The following is a 25286-nucleotide window of genomic DNA, read 5'->3' as shown; positions in this document are numbered from 1 at the left end:
AAACACGAGCTGTAGCAGTTCTACAGATAAAAAGTGTTTCCTTTATCTAATATACTAGAAGTATTTTTCAATTGAATGTCTTTTAATATTACGGCAATACAAAGCTTATATAGTATATGCACACAAACTTGAACCAATCTTGTGATTTATGTTGTGCTTATTGAAAATCAAATTATTACAGGATGGGAAAAAAGGCATATTTTCCACATTATATATATCCTGTCTCACAACAAACCAGAAAGAACATCAGTTCAATAACTGCACTTTTTAGTGTAATGTAAAACAAGTAATTGCACCAATTTCAAACAATAGTTGTAAATGCAGGTACAGTGTGCACATCAATATTCACTGAAACTTTGCAATTAGGACCTCAATAATGAGCAACTCTATGTCATAAACCTATATTTCATTTTCTAATTGTCACTGGGAGAATATTTCCTCTGGGCACTACGGCCTCGATATCAACCCCCCATGACAGGTGGGAGAGGGCCAGGAAGGTTAAAAATGTTTTAAATGGGAACTCTTCCCCAACCCGCCACATATGTGCCTGTTGCCATTTTCATGGTGGCGGGTTTTGTGGCGTGTGAGTGTCCTGCCGCGGATCGGCGGGACACTTCATTAACATATTTAAATCAGACTCCCACAGTGAAATTGGGAGCCTGATTTAAATTTAAACAGTTGCCATGTGAGTTTCCCAGAGCTCGGGAAACCCGGCAGTAAAAGGGAGGTGGGAGTTGCTGCCTCAAGAAGGTAAGTGCCTTTTACAGCACTCCTTGTGGGCCAGGAGGAGCAGGCAAGCGCCCCCGGCCTCTCAAGGAACCCCCAGCACTGATTTCCAGCCTTCCAATCTCCTGATTGTCTCTCGACCCCCAACCACCACCGTGCCCCAACCCGGTCCCGATCTCTACCCTCCCCTCTCCAAATTGCCTCTCTCTTCCCCCCAGGCCCCGTGGGATCTCCGGACTTCCACTTTGTGATTGCCAGGGACCGCCCCCAAGAGTCCCTAGCTGCGTCCTCCTACCGCTGGTTTTCCCATCCAGCAACCAGCCTGTCAATTTAGCCGACTGCTGGGTGGGAAATGGAAGGAAAAAATTATAATGAGGTTCTGCTGTTAAATTCGGCAGGAACTCCGCAACCCAGCTTTGATGCATTTCCAGATTGTTTTCGCCCTCCCGCTTCCCCGTAAATAGCGGATCCTATATGCTAGCAACATTGTAAACATATTGGGAATGCTTCCTAAGTTCATTAATTGTAAAAGAATTTCTCTCCCAGAATTCTGGAATAAATAGCATCTATTTCTGGGGACTTAACTGTTTTGAACCCTCTAGCATGCCCAAGATTTCCATCTAATTTATATCAAAATCAATGAATTTGCTTCACTTAACTCTGTTTGGGGGGGGACATGTTGCTTATGTCTTCCTTTAAAAATACTTGAATGAAGTAATCATTCACAATATTTACTATTTTTGCTCATCTTCAGTTTCAAGTCTTTGTACTTTGTAGACGGTGGCTGCCCTCCAATTGTCGTAGATGGAAAGTTTTGAAACATACAAGATTCTGAAGGGAATTGACAGGGTAGACGCTGAGAGGTTGTTTCCCCTGGCTGGTGTGTCAATAACTAGGGGGCGTAGTCTCAAGATAAGGGGTAGGCCATTTAAGACCAAGATGAGGAGGAATTTCTTCACTTAAGAGGGTTGTGAACCTTTGGAATTCTCTGCCCCAGAGGGCTGTGAATGCTGAGTCTTTGAGTATATTCAAGGCTGAGGCAAGATAGATTTTTGGACTCTGGGGGAAATCAAGGGAAATGGAGAGCGGGCGGGAAAGTGGAGTTGAGGTCGAAGATCAGCCATGATCTTATTGAATGGGGCCGTATGGCCTACTCCTGCTCCTATTTCTTATGTTCTTATGTTTTTTTACTGTAGTGTTTAGCCTCTGCAGCTAGTTTTTTCATAGTTACTCCTGGCTCCTCTGGTCACAAATGTTTCTACATTTTCTTACACTCATCGAATGAACCCCTTACGGGACTTCTAGAGGTAATTTTTCCTATTTATTTCACTATATCCTCATCTAGACAAAAAAATTTAAATGTAAAATCTTCATTCAGAAACAACTTCGTCATGGTTTGAGTGTTCATGTTAGAAACAAAGACATGTTTTTATATATCAGCTTTTCACATCACTAAAATGCCTCAAATTACTTTTGGAGTGTAGTGACCATTGTTACGCAGGCAAACGTTGCAATTTTCTTCTTCAGCAATGTCCTGCAAACAGCTGAATGTTGACTAGATCATCTGAGGAACTCTCTGTTCTTCTGTGAAGCTTACAATGGGACCTTTAATATCCACTTGAACCAATTCAACAGGAGACAGGACCTCAATTCAACATCTCATCTTAAGGGCAGCACCTCTGAAAATACACCACTCCCTTGTACTGGCTTGAAGTGTCAGCCTAGATTATGTGCCCAAAACCTGATGTGGGATTCAAATCTACAACCTTCTCACTCAGAGCTGGGAGTCCGAGCCTCTCAGTCAAGCTGACATTGAAATGATAATTAACTGCCTCATATGGCAAAAAGATATTTAAAAAGTTAGAATTCTAATTTTTCAAACCTTATGAGAAGATAAATTGTGTGGATTTGGATATTGTAACAATAATTCCATTTCACAATTAGATATTTTAAACTGGCTGGGATACAAATGATGTAATTGACATGTTTTCTTGACGCTCAGATTCCAAGCAGAATTCTATCACAACCTGTTTTACTAAAGTGTGGGGTTGTCTGGCATCAGTTCATGTACGTACTGTGCTACCTCTGCCAGGAACTATATGTTTCTACAAAAAGAAAATACTGCAGATGCTGGAAATCTGAAATAAAAACAGAAAATGCTGGAGATACTCAGCAGGTCAGGCAGCATCTGTGAAGAGAGAAACAGAGTTAACGTTTCAGGTCGATGACCTTTCATCAGAACTGGAAAAAAGCAGGAAATGGAACAGATTTTTAAGCAAGTGTGGGGACTGGGAAAGGGGGGGGAGGGGATGAAAGAACAAAAGGGAAGGTCTGTGATAGGATAGAAGGCAGGAGAGGTTAAGAGACATTAAGAGATATTCAAGGCAAAAGGAGATGGTAATGGAACAGGTTAAGAAACAAAGGATGGCTCTTGATGAAGTGTAAATTGCGCTGGCAGAATGAAAGACAGCTGCCATGTGGGAGAGAAGAAAAGACAAAAAAAGTGTTGATAAAAACTTCTCCTTTGACTCCACTCACTTCCTCCAAATCAAAGGTGTTGCTATGGGAACCAGCATGGGTCCTAGCTATGCCTGCCTTTTCATGGGATATGTGGAACACTCTGTTATAAATCTCATCATTCATCAAGAAACTACTCATGAAATAATGCTGGACGGCCAGCTGGTGGCGCCATCCAAGGAGTATAAATACTCAGGCGTGGGCCAGCTTTCCAGGGACATTTTGTATGACAAGGAACTAGAAGTACAATTAGACCTCCATGTTCTGAAACAAGTTGATTAAAGCCTTGCTTTATGCTCAAACCAAGTGCGTAGTGAGTTATATTACGTCAATTTAATCAACTTGATATCGACTCCACGCTCTGAATGATTTCGGGAACAGCCAGCTACGACTTCAACTGCAGAAGAGAACTCCGGCGTAGAAATCAATCCATCATGGACAAACTACTCAGACATGCCCGTCTTGACCTGGACCCAAATTCACCTACAACTGCTAAGGTATGGAAACACTGGTATCGTACCTTCAGCAACTTCCTCAGGGTGTGTGGTGAGAATGTTCCTGATAAATTAGAGATACTTACCAATTATGTATCTCCTCATGTGTTTGACTATATCGAAGACTGTGTAGACTATGACTCCGCTATCCTAATATTACAGCGACTGTATGTTAAGGCTCCAAATGAAATTTTTGCTCGGCATCTATTGGCCACAACTCGACAACAACCCAGGGAATCACTTGACGAATTCCTTCAAAAGCTTCGCAGGTTCAGCAAGGATTGTAACCTTAAAGCTGTCACAGCTGAGCAGTACCAGAAGGAGCTAATTCGCGATTCCTTTATTAATGGAATTACGTCTCCCTTCATACGCCAGCATCTGTTGGAGAATAAAACCCTCGAGTTACAGGCTGCCGATGACCAGGCGTGTTCCCTGGACTTAGCAAAGAGGAATGCAGATACCTATCTTTTACCTCGTGCACGGGCTGCTGCTATCACTTTTAATGACTCCTTCGATAGGTCTCGGGCGGAAGCCCTCACCGATGATGACTCTAACTTAGCGGATGACAACCGTACCCTAGAAGCCTTCATTGATGACGACCCTGCCCTAGCGGCATCTTGGCAACCTGGAAGGAAGTGTTTCTTCTGTGGAGGTGCGTTCCATTATAGGAAAGTCTGTCCTGCTCGTAACGCAACCTGCAATCATTGCAGCAAGAAAGGTCACTTTTCTAAGGTATGCCAGTCAAGAGCTGCTGTTAGTAAGAAAGGCCACTTTTCTAAGGCATACCGGTCGAGAGCGCCTGTTAGTTTTGCAGCTACTATCTATAAAACTGTTCCTCCCCCAAGAGCCACTACTAAGGTTACAGCTGCAATCTATAAAACGGCTCCTCCCCCAAGAACCACTACTAAGGTTACAGATGTCAAGGGTAAATCTGCCCCTCCTCCCATGACAGCTGTTTTTCCCCAAAGTCTGTCCCATGCAGCCACGAAGGTTTCGGTAAATGGACACATTTTGAGTGCACTAATTGACTCATGCAGCTCCGACAGCTTCATTAGTGAGCAGGATGTCAGTAAGTTAAAACTGTGTATTTACCCCTCAGACAGGGAAATTGCAATGGCTCTGACGACACTGACCACCAATTCTTCGGGCTTTTGCCTTGTCGACCTTATTCTCAATGGCTGCAATTATTTCTCCACCCGGCTCAGGGTGCTCAAGAACCTATGTAGTGATGTGCTCCTGGGACAGGATTTCCAGAAACAACACAAAAGACTCACTTTCGAGTTTGGAGGGTCAAAGCCGGAGCGTACTATTTTCAAATACTGTTTTGTGCGCTTTCGGCGGCTTCGCTCGACGAGCCCTCCTTGTTTTCCAATCTTTCTCCCCGATGTAAGCCCATAGTCACTAAATCACGACGTTTCAGCCAAGATGATCGATCCTTTATCGAGGCAGAAATCTCTCGCCTTCCAACTGATGGTATCATTGAGCCATGTTCATCTTCCTGGTGGGTTCAAGTCATCGTTGTTAAAAATCCTCTGAAGCAACACAAGAAACGTCTTTGCATCGATTACTCGCAAACTATTAACCAGTATACCGACCTGGATGCCTACCCACTACCACGCATCGATGACATGGTCAATAACCTTGCCAACTACAAGGTATTTTCAACTTTTGATTTAAAGAGCAAATATCATCAAGTACCGTTAAAGGACTCTGACAAAAAATATACGGCCTTTGAGGCCAATGGTCAGCTTTACCAGTTTTGTCGCCTTCCATTTGGGGTCACCAATGGGGTGGCCGTCTTTCAACAGGCAATGGATAGCCTAGTCAAACAGGGGAACTTAACCGACACTTTTCCATATCTGGATAATATCATCATTGCTGGTCATGACCAGAAGGAGCATGATACCAACCTCCAGAAATTTTTTGACGTTCTCCATCGTCACAACTTAACTTTAAATGAGTCCAAATCTGTGAAATCAGTACCATCAGTCAACATCCTTGGCTACTGGGTGGGCAACGGTGTCATCAAACTGGATCAGGAGTGACTTCGTCCGCTTCAGGAGCTCCCTCCCCCTACGAATCTCGGCTCTCTTCGTCGGGCACTCGGCATGTTCGCCTATTATGCAAAATGGATACCCCACTTCTCTGACAAGATCCAGCCCCTGCTTCACGCAAAGTCATTTCTGAAGTAAGATTTAAAAATGAGCGTAACAGGGCACGTTTAGTAGAACGCAATTGCGGCAGCAAAATGTGTAAAGATGAAATGTACTAATTATTCGTATGTTTAATTGCAGAAATGACCATACCAGTTTAGAGAGATGAAACTTACAAAAAGAGACAATGACATAACCCTTTTCTGGAAAAACAAAACTTAGTAGTGGTCAATAGAGAGAATGACTCGTTTCTCAGAAATCACATGTCCTGATGACTCATTTCCAAGAAATCAGAGGGTCCACAGGCCCCTGCAGTGAAAAGTGAAACTTATGTTATAGACTACCTTGTATAAGTTGGACACACCTAGTTAGTGATTAATGTATAGACTTTTAAATCGATTGGACCTCTTGTAGTAGGAGGTCTCGGAATATGTGTGTAACTGTGTAAACCTCAAGAGATTCGGTGGAGTCGAAGCCTTGTGTTGGGACGCAAGAGCCACAGCTCCCCAGGCCTGAATAAACCGTTTTTACTTCAATTATTGGGTCTGTCTTTCTTACAACAAGCCAGTGTCATCGACTTTGTATATCACTTAGTCTGCACTTTGGGGGCTTACATCAATTGGCGACGAGGATGGGATACGCGATCTGAACAAGACTCTCGGACAGCGTTAACCTAAGACGGGTGAGTATGTTTTAATTACCACCTGTAAAATTAGGGGTTAATCGCCGGTGAGACGTTGAGTCAGAATCGACGTATAAAAGAACTATAAAAAGAAAGACACCTTTAATTGAAGGCGGTTAAAAGGTAAACTGCAGTTAGGGGCAGGTAGTTCCCTAAAAACCGTGAGGCGGTGAAACCTCAGTTAGGGGCAGGTAGTTCCCTAAAAACCGTGAGGCGGTGAAACCTCAGTTAGGGGCAGGTAGTTCCCTAAAAACCGTGAGGCGGTGAAACCTCAGTTAGGGGCAGGTAGTTCCCTAAAAACCGTGAGGCGGTGAAACCTCAGTTAGGGGCAGGTAGTTCCCTAAAAGCCGTGAGGCGGCGAAACCTCCGTTAGGGGCAGGTAGTTCCCTAAAAGCTGCGAGATGGCGAAATCTCAACAATTGAATGAATGGGTGCACCGTGGTGAGTGAACGAAATAAAACCCCTACAGTCACAAAGAGGTTAAAACTCAAAACCTCGGGACTAAAGGGTTGGTGTGTTTAACGAAACAGAGTGATTGACAGGAAGTGAGCAATTAATCAGAGTAACGCTATAGGGGTGAGCAACGTAGTGTATAAACCTAATTCACCAATACCGTGAATTAAGCATTAAACATAGCAGTTAGTTATGACTAAGAGGGTGGAAGAAGAATCCTCAAGGGACCTGGATTCTATAACCCGACTCCTGGAAAAAAAAACAGTGCAGAGAGCCAAAGGCTTGGTGGGGAGGAGCTAAAGATAAAGAGGCAACAGATAATGTATGGAATTGAAACAGAAGGGAGAGATAAAGAAGGAAAAAGATCTAATTTGCAGGCGAACCAATTTGAAACCCCAGCAAGGAAAAAAAAAGAAACAAACAGGGATTTGGAAACTAGGGAAAGCTGTTGAGTCACAGATTTAAAAAGGAAGGAAAAGATAAACTTAAAGCTTTACCAACATGGAAGTTATTAGCATCTGTACCAAGACAAGTAAAACAAGAGATTTGCTGAATGAAAGGAACCTTAGACATATGCTGAAATTACAGTTTGTATAAAAATGTGTGAGTGTGGATGTTTTCCTGATTAGGAATGTTTAAGAGGATACAATATTCCTTTGTCTGAAAATCTGTCCATTAGGAAAAAGAAATGTCTGCTGTGTGTTGTAGCTCCACCCACTTCTCTGTGTTAAAGAAAAGCATTTAACCCCTTTTGTCTTGTCTTGGATTTTGGAAGTTTAAGAATGTGCAAATAAGATTGTGCCCTCAGAATGGAAAAAAAACCTATTACAATTTAAGTTAAGCTGGAGTGTAAAAACTGAGAAGAGCAACAAAAAGTTTGTTTAATGAAAGATTAAGTTTCAGTCCAAGATCTAACCTTGGAGTTATGAGGTAAATTAACCTATTAAAACCAGACTTTCATTGTGGCCACAGTGAAATTCTGGTTGATGTAAATTGGTGTAGTCCGAATTGAATAAGATAACTCCACTCCGCAAGAATATCTGATAGTGGCAGGTCCCTCTACAATATTTAATTGACTATGGTACTGGAAGCCTTATAGAAGGCGGGACTAGAGTTAAACCTTAGAAAGGTATAGGTAGGGAAGGATGAAGTAGTCTACCTAGGATACATAGTGACACAAGGGAAGAGACAAATGCCCAAAAACAGATGGGAGGGAAATTAGGACTGGCTGCGTGCTTTGATTGCTCGCAAGCTTCTAGGGATGGCAACAGGAAGGGACCGCGCCAGAGAGGAGAGGGGGATCCGAGGATGTTTGTTGACGCATTGGTAGGGGGCCGACAGTGAAAAATGTTAATAGGCACAGGAGCCACAATCTCATTGACAGACTTACCCTTACCCCAAACGAAACTTTCAGTTAGTATAGCAGGAATCGGTGGACGAAGAATCAGGACTTATAAGAGCGAAACAGTCTTACTAGCAATTGGATGTATAATAGTACCTACACAGTTGTGGGTATGTGAGAACACCAAAGGAACAATCCTAGGGATAGATATACTGTGAGAAGTAGGAGCTTTAGTCGACCCTAAAGCGAATGAAGTGTACTGGCCCCCAGATTATAAGTTAAACAAACAGACAGACCCGGGAAACAAAGTAGAAATGGCCCAGCCTATACAGGATTTGATCAAAGGGGGGTAGCCAAAGGAAAAAGTGTAAACCTATATAGATAGTCGGAATGCCTTTGGGGTGGTGTCTGATTACATGATAGCGGGAGTAGGCAGGGATATATGACACCAGGAGGAAGACCCGTAAGAGACAAGAATATAATCAAGGAATGAGTAGGAACCTCTCTCCTACCCAAAGAGTGCGTAATAATAAATTAAAGCACACAAGAGGATGGGCAGCTAAACGAGCAATTGAGAGGGGGAATCTGACCAATGAAGCCCAAATGTTCATGTTGAATCAAAGTGTGAAACCACAACTGTCTTTCAGTCAGGGATGTTTTTTGGGTTGCGTGAAGTGACGCAATAATGTTTAGCTCCACCTTCAAAAGCCTGCGAAGGAGTTAACCCTTTCCACTGACAGCTGTTTGAGTTCACCAAGCAACAACTTCAGTATTACTGAATAGAATTTAAAGATATTGGACATTATTACATTTAAGTTTCTTAATGTTAAGCTGATATTTCCCCACAGTGATAGAAGGAAAATTAGGATTTGATAAATGGAAGTTATCTTATAAACTAATTGCAGCACCGTCTCAAACGGCCGGGAGACTGCTTGGGAGGCTGTCCTGTTACCCAAAGATAAATCTGGACAGATAGTTAAAGACATGAGGCCAAAGACCAACAGATTATACGGGATCAAGAACAGGATACACGGGACGACCAGAAGGCGGTCTTAGCAATAGATAGCAAAGTGATAGCAGAAATAATATCAGCCAAACCAGGGCTAGCACCTAGATGGTCAGGACCTTATGAAGTATTAATGAATAGTGACACATGTGCTCATGTAGATGGGTCCGGAACGGGTAAAGGAAGGTGGAAACACTGGACTCAGTTAAAAATATATAAGAAAGACAATGAGTAAACCAGAGATGGTGCCCTTTTTGACAGAGTGAGGAGTATACTAGAAGATATAAAGAATGGGAAGGGGGAGTTACTACATATACCAATGATAGGGCTGTGTATGATGATAATATTATATGCCATAGTTTGCATCTTCAGGTATGTCTGGGGACAGAGCCACAGGACAAGAAATGAACCAGATGTACAGCATTTTGAACTGATAAAATGGATAAGAGCAGAATAATTCTAACTGGCTGGTGACGACCAGCCCCCTTTTTGTAATTACAGGAACATTGGACATCCGGAATGAGATGGAGCGTCCTCGCCTTGATCCTAGGGATGAACATAAGTATTGCCATTATCGAGGGGGATTAGTAATAAGGAGAACACAGGATGAGGTGTATTTTACTGTAGCACATAGAGTTACTAAGCTTGCCATTAATATGAGTACTTTTGAGATACAAAACAAACCTGGAACTCCCTGTGGGTAAAACAATTAGAGGATCCACAGAAAAAAAAAATCTATCTTACAAAAAGATGTAAGAAACGGGGAGTATTGGAAATGACCGGAGCAGGGTATGCGGCTGGGTTAGCAACAGTTAATAGCTTGGACACAGAAGGAGTAAACTAAGGAGTAGAAGAATTACAAGCAAAAATAGAGAAGTTACTAAAACAAGCTACTGGAAATAGCCAGCAATTGACACTGGCAGGGAAACCAAACAATAATGCAATTGTCGGGGGTGGAAGAGATAGTAGCCCCCCATGCAGAAACAATCAATACAATTATTGATAGACTTAATAATGCTTCTCGCCAAACCGATAAGGAACTAATATGTGCCACGTAGGGCTCATGGCTACTGTCGAATGCTCAGCATAACATGAGGCAAATAAATAATGGACAGATCCCTGATTGGATTACTAATAAGGATCTGGAACCTTGGATTGACACAAATAAAAGCCTATGTAAGGGATGTAAAATGGGACAAGTATACCGGGCAGGCGATTGTCTGACCCCATGGACTAAGATGATTGGCTTTGTAATGGCCATCCCACAATTCCCAGAAGGGGGACAACCCCGATACGATGTGATTAATATAGGAGAAGTACAAAGGGAAAGTGGGTTAAATATCATGATGTCCCTACCAAGGCGCTTTGGGAAAGGGATGAAGATAATAAACAGAAGAATGAAACCTAAAGGGGGGTGGTAGTGGACGGGTGCCACCACAAGGGAAGTACATGGGTGTGCACACACCCCCCCACCGAGGGAGACACATCAGAGTACGGATTTACGAAAATTACCAATTGCACCCTCGAGGTACACCCAAGGGGGATACACTGGACATGGGTAGCACCAATGAACAACGGGACATGTTGTGTCACCACAATTGAACAAAAATATGAATATTAAGATATGGCTTGTCCCATTCCCCAACCAAACCTTTGTTTTGGTCTAAAGATACCTATACAGATAGGAAAACCTGGTCATTTGATAATATGGGACTTACTAAAAAGGGTTGAAACTTATGTCATACCAGAGCCCAAGGCAATTCCTAAGTTAGAGGAAGCTTGGCAGAAGTTACGGCAGGAAACGAAGGAAATTTTAAAGTATTATCATAAAATAGAAGACTTAAAGAAGACAACAGAAAGACATTAGTACAACATTAGAGGAAACTCACCCACTTCCTCATATTTTGATAATTGGGGACCAGGATGGTCGGGGACTTTGGGCGCCTCAGTGATACAAGGCGTAATGATATTCCTCATGATTGTTATTACGATATATTGTGTATTTTTATTTCTCCAGTGCCTCTGTACCAGAATGAGTAAGGCCGATATTGGTGCAGTGAAAGAAGTCGAGCCTGAGGAGGGGCAGGTAGCGAAGTTAAGAATGGACAACTCCCCCGCCTCTCCAAGGCAAATGGTGTAAGACGCGATGGGAAGCCCTGAAATTATATGGGATTAATTGGGCATGGTAATTAAAGACCGGGCCAGACAACCGTAAGATGGAGGTGGCAGAAGGAGGGTGGCAGGAGGGTGGTGAATGAGGATTGGTGTGTGATGACAGTCTCGAATTGGCACGTCACACACCCCACGTGGGAATGAGGGACAGGCTTGAGCAGAAAAGCCTCAACCATTAGTGCAGGGTCTAAGGGGCCCCGGGAATGGTTACACCGGACGGAGTGCATAAAGGAAAGCCCACCCTAGAGGAAAGCCCACCGTAAAGGAAAGACCACCATACCACAGGGGGGGGAAGTCGGCCTCCAAATTAATAAGACATATACATGTATAACCTAGACTGGTAGAAGGCCAGGGAGTGCACGCTTTGGCAGACACCAGGCAGTGGAAATACATGTTGACCTGTTTTGGAACAATTGTCCAAAAGGTCAAAAGGAGGGACTGAAGTAAGATTTAAAAATAAGCGTAACAGGGCACTTTTAGTAGAACGCAATTGCGGCAGCAAAATGTGTAAAGATGAAATGTACTAATTATTCGTATGTTTAATTGCAGAAATGACCATACCAGTTTAGAGAGATGAAACTTACAAAAAGAGACACTGACATAACCCTTTTCTGGAAAAACGAAACTTAGTAGTGGTCAAAAGAGAGAATGACTCGTTTCTCAGAAATCACATGTCCTGATGACTCATTTTCAAGAAATCAGAGGGTCCACAGGCCCCTGCAGTGAAAAGTGAAACTTATGTTATAGGCTACCTTGTATAAGTTGGACACACCTAGTTAGTGATTAATGTATAGACTTTTAAATCGATTGGACCTCTTGTAGTAGGAGGTCTCGGAATATGTGTATAACTGTGTAAACCTCAAGAGATTCGGTGGAGTCGGAGCCTTGTGTTGGGACGCAAGAGCCACAGCTCCCCAGGCCTGAATAAACCGTTTTTACTTCAATTATTGGGTCTGTCTTTCTTACAACAAGCCAGTGTCATCGACTTTGTATATCACTTAGTCCGCACTTTGGGGGCTTACATCAATTTCCATTGGAGGCAACGGCTATTTCAGCTTTCAACCTCCTCAAGCGACAACTGGAAAAAGCCACGCTTCGTTCCATTGATGAAAATCTTCCTTTCGTGGTCGAGTGCGATGCATCGGATGTGGCGATCTCTGCTACCTTGAATCAAGGTGGTCAACCCGTTGCATTTCTGTCCAGAACTTTGCAGGGTAGCGAGCTCCATTATCCTCCTGTCGAGAAGGAGGCTATGGCCATCATCGAAGCGGTACATAAATGGAGTCATTTTCTCGCTCATCGCCATTTCACACTTATAACCGATCAGCGCTCCGTGGCCTTTATGCTGGATAACCGGAAACGCACTAAGATCAAGAATAACAAAATACAACTCTGGAGAGTGGAATTGGCCGCCTTTGGATACAACATACATTATCGACCCGGCAAAGAGAATGTGGCCCCGGATACCGTCACGCGAGCATTCTGCTCTTCTATGTCAACTTCGACTCTGGCGGAACTTCATACTGACTTATGCCATCCTGGCATTACCCGTTTGTGCAATCTAAAAATCTCCCATTTTCTACAGAAGATGTGAAAAGAACGTGCTCCTCCTGTAGAATTTGAGCGGAATTAAAACCGCAATTCTTCCGTCCATCGGATGGCTCGCTCATATACGCTATGCAGCGACTCAGCATTGACTTTAAAGGGCCATTGCCTTCCTCAACGCGAAACAACTACTTACTGACTATGGTGGACGAATATTCACGCTTTCCCTTTGCTTTCCCCTGTCCCAATATGCTTACTTCCACTGTGATCAAATGCCTTGATCAAGTCTTTTCCCTTTGCAGTACAGCCAATTTCATCCACTCTGATCGGGGTCCCTCCTTCATGTCAAGTGAACTCAAAAGTTATCTCTCCCAACGGGGAATCGCCACAAGTAAAACGACACCATACCATCCCATCGGTAACAGAGAAGTTGAGAGATACAATGCTATCATTTGGAACGCTGTTCGTCTTGCGCTGAGGTCACACAACCTACCAGACCAGCAGTGGGAAACTATGCTCCCTGACATTTTGCATTCCATCAGGTCTCTCCTTTCTACGTCTACCAATGTCACACCTCACGAGCGATTCTTCAGCTTCCAGCGTCGCTCCACCCATGGGACGTTACTACCATCATGGTTGGCAGCTCCCAGACCCGTGCTGCTCCAAAGATTTGTCCGATCATCTAAAAATGATCCTCTCGTCGACGAAGTAGAACTCACGGACGTCAACCCCACGTAAGCGCACGTGCAGTACCCTGATGGCTGGGAGTCCACCATTTCGCTCCGGGACCTGGCTCCCTGTCCGGCCGGTTCCACGGACCCAACCGAGAGAGGGACCTACGGGGATGATGCCGACACTCTGCGCTCCCCTGAAGATGACGCCCTACCTGGGACATTGAGAGATCTGCCAGCTGCCCCACAAGATCCACTCGGGGAGCCGAGCGCTCCCCGTTGGATGGCCACCCGAGGCCAGGACGCCAGTTAACCCCCGGCTATCCAACAGGATGAAGCCAGTTCTGTGTGCCTGTGGGGACCCACACCCGGAGTCACGATCTCCCTAGCCTCCCTCGGGTCGATCAAAGCAACACGGGCCCTGTCGATCCACCGGTACGGATCAAGCAGCCCAGGGACCAAGACACGGTCCGGGGAGACGTGCCTTCTAGCCATAAACAAAAATCTAAAAGACTGCGGCTATTTGTGGTCCGCCTAATCCATTAAGAGGAAGTCATTGGACTTCCAAATCTTTTAGGCAGGAAGAATGTTATTAATCTCATCATTCATCAATAAACTACTCATGAAATAATGCTGGACGGCCAGCTGGTGGCGCCGTCCAAGGAGTATAAATACTTGGGCATGGGCCCAGCTTTCCAGGGACATTTTGTAAGACAAGGAACTAGTGAAGTAGAACTAGACCTCCATGTTCTGAAACAAGTTGATTAAAGCCTTGCTTTATGCTCAAACCAAGTGCGTAGTGAGTTTTGTTACGTCACTCTTTGTTCCAGTTCTACACCGGTCCCCTCCCGCACCTCTTTTTCCGGTACATTGATGACTGTATCGGTGCTGTTTCCTGCTCTCGCCCTGAACTAGATAATTTCATCCACTTTGCTTCCAATTTCCAACCTTCCCTCACCTTCACATGGTCCATCTCCGACTCTTCCCTTCCCTTCCTCGACTTCTCCTTTTCCATCTCTGGGGATAGGTTATTGACAAACATTCACTACAAGCCCACTGACTCCCACAGCTACCTGGACTACACTTCCTCCCACCCTGCTTCCTGTAAGGACTCTATTCCATTCTCCCAGTTTCTCCGTCTCCGCTGCATCTGCTCCGACGATGCCACCTTCCACACCAGTGCTTCCGACATGTCTTCCTTTTTTCTCAACCAAGGATTCCCCTCTACTGTGGTTGACACGGCTCTTGACCGTGTCCGTTCTATCTCCCGCACTTCTGCCCTCACCCCGCCCCTCCCTCCCGGAAGCATGATAGAGTTCCCCTTGTCCTCACCTTTCACCCCACCAGCCTCCACATTCAACGGATCATCCTCTGCCATTTCCGCCACCTCCAGTGTGATCCCACCACCAAACGCATCTTCCCCTCACCTCCCAACATTCCGAAGGGACTGCTCCCTCCGCGACACCCTGGTCCACTCCTCTATCACCCCCAACACCCCTTCCCCTTTGCCCAGCACCTTCCCATGCAAGTGCAGGAGATGCAACACATGCCCTTATACCTCCCCTCTTCCCACTGTCCAAGGGCCCCAAACACCGCTTCCAGGTGAAACAGCGATTTACTTGTACTTCTTGCAATTTAATATATTGTATTCGCTGCTCACGATGTGGTCTCCTCTACATTGGGGAGACCAAACGCAGATTGGGTGACCGCTTTGCAGCACACCTCCGTTCAGTCCGTAAGGGGGACCCCAAGCTTCCGGTCGCCCGTCACTTTAATTCACCGCTCCATTCCCACTCAGACCTCACCATCCTCGGCCTCTTGCAATGTTCCACTGAAGCTCAGTGTAAGCTCGAGGAACAGCACCTCATCTTTCGATTAGGCACTTTACAGCCTTCTGGACTCAACATTGAGTTCAACAATTTCAGATCATAACCTCGGCCCTATTATATATATATTTTTATCCACACTTTTTGTTTGTATCTTTTTTTCTCCCACATGACAGCTGTCTTTCATTCTGCCAGCGCAATTTACACTTCATCAAGAGCCATCCTTCATTTCTTAACCTGTTCTATTACCATCTCCTTTGCCTTGACTATCTCTTAATGTCTCTTAACCTCTCCTGCCTTCTATCCTATCACAGGCCTTCCCTTTTGTTCTTTCATCCCCTCCCCCCTTTCCCAGCCCCAACACTTGCTTAAAAATCTGTTCCATTTCCTGCTTTTTTCCAGTTCTGACGAAAGGTCATCGACCTGAAACATTAACTCTGTTTCTCTCTTCACAGATGCTGCCTGACCTGCTGAGTATCTCCAGCATTTTCTGTTTTTATACTATATGTTTCTTGTTTGATTAACTTTACTCTATAATGTTTAAGGTTTCCCTTGTGAAACGATCATAAATCTTCTCCAAAAAAAAACATGCCTTCTGGTCACAGAATATCAAATGCAAAAATGAAACACCCAACGACACTAATCGCAATTATAATTAAATCCCATCATCTTCGACATCCGTCTGTAGATTTTACATGGAGGCGACAAACGAGGGGAATTAGCGATGTACTCGAGGCATCACCTTCATCTTTCATTAAATACATGCTGGTTGTCACATCACAGGCGATCAATGTGGGTTGTAAATGCACCAATTGCCATTTAATTTTAATAGAGCAAGTGAAACGAAATATGTAGTGTGTGTCCAGATTAAAGTTGGCAACGAAATTCGTTTAATCGGAAAGGAGCTATCGGAGAGCGCACTTGCGCCTAAGGGGCATTTTACTGGCAGTCGAATTTTTTTTTAAATTAATGTTCACTGCGGAAGGAGCAGGGCATAGGTGATTGATAATGTAGATGTTATTTAGTAATCCAAACACGTCTTAGTCTGGCTATAGGGCGCAGCTGCTCGTGGAACTGTGAAATGCAAGGTCGCAGATGACGAGCTCACTCTCTTAAGCCAAAGCTCAACTGCTCCACCTGTCTAAACCAGCTCACTCTTCCAGAGACCTCCCCCAGCTTTGTCTGAGCGCTTCTCCCCCAATCCGCCACCAATCTGCCCGGCTCGACCGCTGCTGCCATCTTCACAAACTCTCGTGATGACGAACCAAAAGCCGCACCAGTCCTCACGAAAGGTTACACGTGTATGTATCCCTTCTCAGCAGCTATGGTTAAACATTCACATCGGAAACACTTCTGAAGGTCGAGATCAAGCGTGCCACGTTTTCCCATTTTAGTTCTGCAACACATGCGCTCATTTCAAGGTTCGCGAGAACATAGGTAACGGGTTATGTTTCACAATCACTAGAAACACGAAAATAATAAGATAACGGGATATGTTTCACAATCACTAGAAACACGAAAATAATCTAAATTCATGAGAGAATCTCAAATGAGCAAACAATAAACTCCATTAAAAGGGTTGGGGAAAAAGCCTATAATAATCGATGATATAACAACGGTGCAGGAAATGACTAAATTATAAAATGACTAAATTATAAAATGACAATCCCGATAAATACACGTCCTTACCTTCAGCATAATTAACATCTAAAAGGTCGCTTTAGCTATTTCAGAGAGGCCTTTTTTGTTTATTTTGTCTATATGTAAAAACGTTGTGTGATATAGATTGCAGACTGTGGATACCTTCAAAACTATGGTAACACAATGATTCATTTGTCAGTAGCATTATCTCTGGTTGCTGCGACCTGGTCTGACCGTGTTATCAGTGAACAGGGTCTTCGAACTTCTGTTACTAAATAGTGACATAAAGACGCACAAGCACAACGTGTGATCTTCTAAAGTTTCGATCCAGGGCAAACATCTAACATTATTTCAAGTAGAAGTCCACGTTGTTGCTATACACTTTGGGCTTGTCTTTGTCCTTACAATTACATATTGATTTTGGTCGAGCAAATGTGGATCGTGCGTTTGGAGACCTTAAATAAAACGAGACACTACCAGCCACACAGTATCTTCTGCTCAACATGAAGGCTATTAAATAGACCTGAAGAAATCAAAGGAACACTTCTTTATAAAAAGTGAACTTCTGAAATTTAGTTCGAGAGAAATACCTCACAGCGTGTGCAAGAATAATTTGTACTTGTTTTAATATAGCACCAACCCAAAGCGTGTTCGTTAGTTTAATATGCAACAGTATGATATCAATTCAACCGTCATGCATATGAAAAAAGCATGAAAAGATGGCAAGCCCCATCGCTGCTCGCCCTAGCCACCAGACAGTTCAATCTGATGCATTTCCCTCCCCGGTCGCTAGAAATGCTAACTCCTGGGGCAGATCAACAAAAGGAAATAAGTGTGGTCAACTTCAGGAAAAACGGAGAAATTCCTCTCGGATTCCAGTAGTCCTAATCCCATGTGCTTAAATCCCTTTACCCTCTTTTCCTTCAACCACCTATCTAACCTATTCTTAAACGTTGACCAGGTCTCAGTCACTAACACAATCCTCTGTGTAAAAATGTTTCTCCTGCTCTTTGTCCTAAACCTCTTATATTTATCACCCCATAATCACTGGAAACGGTCTCTTTCTTTCCACCCTGTCCAATCCCTTCATAATTTTAAACACCTCTATTCATTCACCCTGTTATCTCCCCATTCGAACAAAAACAGCACCAAATTTTCAAGTATGTCTTCATATTTGTATTTCCTCATGCCAGGCAGCATCCCAGTAAATCTGTGCTGTACTTTCTCTATTGCCTAACATCCTTCCTATAGTGTGGAATTCAAAACTGCACACAGTATTCCAACTGTGGTCTTACTAAGAATTTATATAGATTCACCATTATATCTGGAGTTTTATATTCTATACTTCTTGACATAAGACCCAGTACTCCTCTGTCCTATGTTCCAGTATTCCATTAGCTTTTTTACAGACTTATCCACCTGAGCTAATTTTATGTCTTGTTAAACTGAATGCCCAAATCTCTCTGCTCTTCCACATCACCCAACTTTCCCCCATTCAAAGAATCATATTTACTTTTTTTGATACAATGTACTACCTCACATTTACTAACACAGCAATTTGGGTTAACTAAGATGCATCTCTAACTAACCTATACAGCCTCATATGCCCAAAGGCTGTCGACCAAGAACTAACGTCCTTTCTTAAAAGGTTGGTAGTGTGTCCAAACTTATCACATTAAAAAATGGACACAATACCCCATTTTTAATAGAATGTAAAGAAAATAAATAATGTCACTATAGCAATAATGAAATGACAATGTCAAATATTTAAAATAAGATTCGACTCGTGTCCTTCTGAAACTGACATCGCTGTCGATTCCTGTTTCAAACATTTTAAACGCACTCCTCTTGCATTGTTTTCCTCTATATCTTTAAGATTTACTAATTGGCGATATGTTAAGATATCAGAATCCCTCAAATGCTTAAACTTCAAATCCAGGATCCAGCTGGTGCAGCTTTAATACGTCACTTGCTTCACCGGCGTCGAACACTTCAGTTGTACGGTACCTTCGAAAGCTCGCAACGCTCTTTAAAAAATTCTGACTTATAGGTGGAAGGGTCCATTATCACAAACCGAGCACATCTCAAATTGCTGTGAATTTTACTGGACTCACCTCTCCCCCGTGTCCATCAAAAATCCCGAAAATGGAAGGATGACTTTTGTTGACCAGATCAGTAAGGACTTCGAATCGATCTTCCATGTGATCCCGCCTGCCTTGAATGGAATAAACAGCCACATTGTTGCTCTTGTACTCCCAGGTTTTGGAGAACTCGGCTTCCAGGACGTCCAGTCCCCCGAACCGATCATTCTGAATGATTTCCACCACTTTCCCTTTCATCATTTTCACCGCATTCTGGCTTGATTTCACTATGGTCTTCACTTCATCTGTGTGAAAGAAATAACTCCAAAGAGCCAAGCTGATACACAATAGAAACAAAGTTTCCGGCCTCAGAAGAAAATAACGCATGATGCGGCCTAAAAGAGACAACAGAGTCATTGTATCTTCTATCATTTATTCTACAAACTTGAAGAGAATCAAACAATCAATTCACCATCCTCTACAACAGGGACCTGCGCAAAAAAGGCAGCGTCTCCGGCGTTCGATTCCTCTACAAGGTGCAGCCGGACCTCAGACGCCTAAACCCCTCCAGGTGATGATGCCAATAGAAAACTGCACTATTGCTCAATGTTCAGACAGTGAGTGATGTTGCAACCACGGAAAACCTTGCCTCCCGATCCCCACCAACGCCGCTTCCACCAAGATCCCCGTTTATTCTGACAACACGATCTGCCGCATTCCCACTGCGGGAACACCCCATCCCACGCTACGGGGAGCACCTTTCCTTCCTGTAAAGCATTTCCCTTATTTTCTCAACTTGGCCGAAATAGTTTCATCGCGTTATTTCTGCAAAGCTGTTTTTTCTATATATAGGGGAAAGCGACATACCAAACAAACCTCGGCAATTGTTATGAAGTTTATTTCAGTTCGTGAATTCCCCTCTGTGTTTGGTAGATTCTACTTTTCAGCCAGCAAGAGAATTCTAACGGAAGGTAGAAAGGACCAAAACTCAATCATTGTGCGAAATACGCTGTTCCCTTATAGAAGTATTTAGAGCTACAGTTCATGCTGGCTAATAGGCACTCTATTTATAGGAACACCCATTTCATATTTCCAAATATTTACTCATTCCCCATCAGGAGCACGGAGGAAGGGCGGGGAGGGGAGAACAATTGTTGCTTTTGGTATAACAAATCTTAAGATTTGCACAGTAAATTAGCTAACGAATATGATTACAGTTTTCCCATAAACGTAATATCCATCAAATATTTTCGTTTCATTGCAAAATTCTGGTTAATTTCCCCAAAATATTGAATCACTATTGATTTGAAAGTAATCTTAATAATCAGAATTTTATATATTAAATATATATGAATATTTAGTTTAGAGTTATATGAACTTTATATTCACTTTCAAACAATTAGATAATCATAAGAACAGAGCTTTGAATCAGAGCTGGGTGAATTGCAATCGGAGTGGATCGCAAACAGAGTGGAAGCTAAGAATTTGGTGATAGTAGGAATTCGGTGGAGAAAAAAGAAAGGCTTGCGTTTATATAGCACCTTTCACGTCCACTGGATGTCCCAAGGCGCTTTACAGCCAGCGAAGTATTTTTGAAGTGTAGTCACTGTTGTAATGTAGGAAACGCGGCAGCCAATTTGCGCACAGCAAGCTCCCATGAACAGCAATGTGATAATGACCAGATGATCCATTTTTGTTATATTGATTGAGGGTTAAATATTGGGAATAAATAGTGGAACACCGGGAATAATTCCCCTGTTCTTCTTCAAAATAGTGCCATGTTTTACATCCACCTGAGAGAGCAGACGGGGTCTCGGTTTAATGTCTCATCCTAAAGACGGCACCTCCAACAGTGCAGCACTCCCTCAGACACTGGAGTGTCAGCCTAGATTTTTGGGCTCGCGTCTCTGGAGTGGGACTTGAACCCACAACCTTCTGACTCAGGCGAGAGTGCTACCCACTGAGCCACAGCTGATAAACAGGTGGTTCTCACACCCAACTCAAAAGAAGAGTGGAGCCGCAGAACCCGAGGATTTTAATATAAGTATCTAGATATCGAATATTTAGGTTCTTTGTGTTTAGAGATAGAAACATAAACATAGAAACATAGAAGATAGGAGCAGGAGTAGGCCATTCGGCCCTTCGAGCCTGCTCCGCCATTCAACGAGATCATGGCTGATCATCCAAACCCTAGATCTCAGTGGTTCTTGTTAAGCTTGAGTAAATAATTTGTCTTTGGTTAGTTCACTTTGAGGAGTGAATAGAAAAATAAGTGTCATTTAACGCATTAAAATAGTTTAGACCTGTTAACAGTAATTATATGAATAATCACCTTATATCTAAGGATATTTTTTAAGTTTCTAATTAGAATGGAAGGACAACTACGAACTGTAGACTGCAATTCCTGTCCCATGTGGGAACTTGTGCAGGAAGTGCCGCCAGCTGCTCGAACACACGCTGAGGTTTTCTGAGGTAGTAGGGATCTGTTCTGATCTGGACGGATTGCACCTGAACAGAGCTGAGACCAATAGCCTTGCGGGCAGGTTAACTAGTGCTGTGGGGGATGGTTTAAACTAATTCGGCAGGTGGTTGGGCACCAAGATGCAGTATTAAAAAGTAGAAACATGGTGCACAGAGGACTGGGAGAGACAGTTAGAGTTAGAAATAATACAGAATTAGGTGGAATCATAGAAAATACAAAACAATCTAAGTTAGGTTTGGAGTGCCGTGTGGAAATGCACAAAGTGTGGTTAATAAGGTTGGTGAGCTGCAAGCACAAATAGCCAAGTAGGAATATGATGTAGTGGCAATAACAAAGACCTGGCTCAAAAAAGGCAGGATTGGATGCTTGATATTCCTGGTACAAGGTATTCAGGAAAGATAGGGAAGGAAAAAAAGGAGCAGGTGTGATTAAGGAAAATATTACAGTGCTAGAAAGAGGGGTCAAAGACAGAATCTATTTGGTTGGAGTTAAGAAATGATAGAGGGGCTATTATGCTACTTGGTGTATTTTATAAGCCACGAAATAGTGGGAAGGAGATAGAGGAGCAGATATGCAGGGAAATTACTGAGAGGTGCATGAACTATAGAGCAATGATAATAGGAGCCCTTCTACCCCAATATTGAATGGGGCAGTGATTGTGTTAAGGGCAGAGAGGGGGAGGAATTTCAGAAGTGTGCTCAGGAGAACTTTCTTGATCAGTATGTTTCCTGCCTAATGAGGAAGGAGGCATTGCTGGATCTAGTCCTGGGTAATGAAGTGGGTCAAGTGGAGAATGTCACAGTTAAAAAAAGAAAGACTTGCATTTATATAGCGACTTTCACAACCACCGGACATCTCAAAGTGCTTTACAGCCAATGAAGTACTTTTGAAGTGTGGGAAATGCAGCAGCCAATTTGCGCACAGCAAGGTCCCACAAACAGCAATGTGATAATGACCAGATAATCTGTTTTTGTTATGTTGGTTGAGGGATAAATATTGGCCACGACACCAGGGATAACATAGAAACATAGAAGATAGGAGCAGGAGTAGGCCATTCGGCCCCTCGAGCCTGCTCTGCCATTTAATGAAATCATGGCTGATCATCCAAATTCAGTACCCTGTCCCTGCTTTCTCCCTATATCCCTTTAGCCTTAAGAAATATATCTAACTCCTTCTTGAATATATTTAATGAACTGACCTCAACTGCCTTCTGTGATAGAGAATTCCACAGGTTCACCACTCTCTGGGTGAAGAAATTCCTCCTCATCTCTGTCCTAAATGGCTTACCTCTTATCCTTAGCCCACTCAGCTTTGTGTCATCTGCAAACTTGGAGATATTACATCTAGTTCCCTCGTCTACATCATATTGTGAATAGCTGGGGTCCTAGCACCGATCCCTGCGGTACCCCACTAGTCACTGCCTGCCACTCGGAAAAAGACCCGTTTATTCCAACTCTTTCCTTCCTGTCTGCCAACCAGTTCTCTATCCAAGTCAGTACCTTACCCCCAGTCCCATGTGCTTTAACTTTGCATGCTAATCTCTTATGCGGGACCTTATCGAAAGCCTTCTGAAAGTCCAAATACACCACATCCACTGGTTCTCCCTTATCTATTCTACCAGTTACATCCTCAAAAAATTCCAGTAGATTAGTCAAGCACAATTTACCTTTTGTAATTCCATGTTGACTTTGTCTGATCCTGTCACTGTTTTCCAAGTGCTCTGCTATTACATCTTTTATAATGGACCCTAGCATTTTCCCCACTACCGATGTCAGGCTTACCGGTCTATAATTCCCCGTTTTCTCTCTACCACCTTTTTTAAATAGTGGGGTTACATTAGCTACCCTCCAATCCATGGGAACTGTGCCAGAGTCTATAGAATTTTGGATGATGACCAGCAATGCATCTACTATTTCTAGGGCCACTTCCTTAAGTACCCTAGGATGTAGATTATCAGGCCCTGGGGATTTATCAGCCTTCAATCCCATCAATTTCCCTAACACCATTTCCCTACAAATACTGATTTCATTCAGTTCCTCCCTCTCATTAGACCCTATGTTCCCCGACATCTCTGGCAGGTTATTTGTGTCCTCCTTTGTGAAGGCAGAACCAAAGTATGTATTTAATTGGTCAGCCATTTCTTTGTTCCCCATTATAAATTGCCCTGATTCTGACAGCAAGGGACCTACTCTTGACTTCACCAATCTTTTTCTCTTCAGATATCTATAGAAGCTTTTACAGTCAGTTTTTATGTTCCCTGCAAGCTTAGTCTCATACTCTATTTCCCCCCTCTTAATTAATCCCTTTGTCCTCCTTTGCTGAATCCTAAACTGCTCCCAATCCTCAGGTTTGCTGCTTTTTCTGGCCAATTTATATGTCCTCTCCTTGGATCTTATGCGATCCCTAATTTCCCTTGTTAACTCCCCTGCTCTTCTTCGAAATAGTGCCATGGGATCTTTTATGTCTACCTGAGAGAGCAGATGGGGCCTCGGTTTAACGTCTGATCCGAAAGATGGCACCTCCGACAGTGCAGCACACCCTCAGCGCTGCACTGGAGTGTCAGCCAAGCTTTATGTGCTCAAGTCCCTGAAGTGGGGGACTTGAACCCATAACCTTCTGACTCAGAGGCGAGTGTGCTACCAACTGAGCCACAGCTGACAGTTGGAGAGCATCTCGGGAATAGTGATCATAGTATTATAAGGTTTAGATTAGTTATGGAGAAGGACAAAAAGCAGTCTAGAATAAAAATATTTAACTAGAGAGGGCTAATTTCAGTGATCTGGCCTGGGTAAATTGCAGTCAAAGACTGGCAGCAGAAATGTAATGTAGCAATGGGCGGCTTTTAAAGAGAAGATGGTTTGGATACAGTCTAGGTACATTCCCACTAAGGGGAAAGGGAGGGCAACCAATGCCAGAGCTCCCTGGATGACGAAAGAGTTAGAGAATAGGATGAAGCAGAAAAAGGGGGCGTTACACTAGATGTCAGCTTGATAATAGAATGGATAATCAAGTTGAATATAAAAAGTACAGAGGAGAAGTGAAAAAGGAAATAAGAGGGGCAAAGAGACAGTGCAAGAGAGATTGGCGGTTAACATAAGGGAAACCAAAGGTCTTCTATAGGCATATTACAGTAAAAGGGTTGTCAAAGGAGCGGTGGGGCCAATTAGGGACCAATGGAGATCTATTGGTGGAGGCAGAAGGCATGGCTGAGGTACTAAATGAGTACTTGCAGCTGTGTTTACCAAGGAAGAGGAGTTTACCAAAGCTACGGTAAACGAGGAGGTTGCCAGGATACTGAATGAGTTAAAAATAGATACAGAGAAGGTACTAGAAAGGCTGGCAGTTCTTAAAGTAGATAAGTCACCTGATCCGGATGGGATGCATCCTAGGTTGCTGAGGGAAGTAAGGGTAGAAATTGCGGCGGTGCTGGCCACAATCTTCCAATCCTCCTTAGATACAGGGGTGGTGCCAGAGGACTGGAGGATTGCAAATGTT

At 43.4% G+C, this 25286-nt stretch overlaps 2 protein-coding genes across 2 annotated transcripts in view; both read right to left on the bottom strand.

The window, feature by feature from the left end:
* LOC147115817 (protein phosphatase 1L) overlaps window positions 1-20052 on the bottom strand; it is a 311711-nt gene extending 291659 nt beyond the window's left edge. Inside the window, exon 1 of the mRNA XM_085990400.1 lies at window positions 19343-20052. Coding sequence (XP_085846526.1) covers window positions 19343-19741 — 399 coding nt within the window. The 5' untranslated portion in view covers window positions 19742-20052. The remainder of the gene's footprint in view (window positions 1-19342) is intronic.
* The window catches only part of LOC147115816 (UDP-GalNAc:beta-1,3-N-acetylgalactosaminyltransferase 1-like), a 485760-nt gene that overhangs the window by 374141 nt on the left and 86333 nt on the right, over window positions 1-25286 (bottom strand). The window lies entirely within an intron of this gene.

Source organism: Somniosus microcephalus, chromosome 6, assembly GCF_052327205.1.
Source record: "Somniosus microcephalus isolate GS21.2 chromosome 6, FLI_Smic_1.0, whole genome shotgun sequence".
NCBI classification, from domain to species: Eukaryota; Metazoa; Chordata; class Chondrichthyes; order Squaliformes; family Somniosidae; genus Somniosus; species Somniosus microcephalus.
The sequence above is the reverse complement of the archived record's forward strand: the minus strand, read 5'-3'. Positions and strand labels throughout refer to the sequence as shown.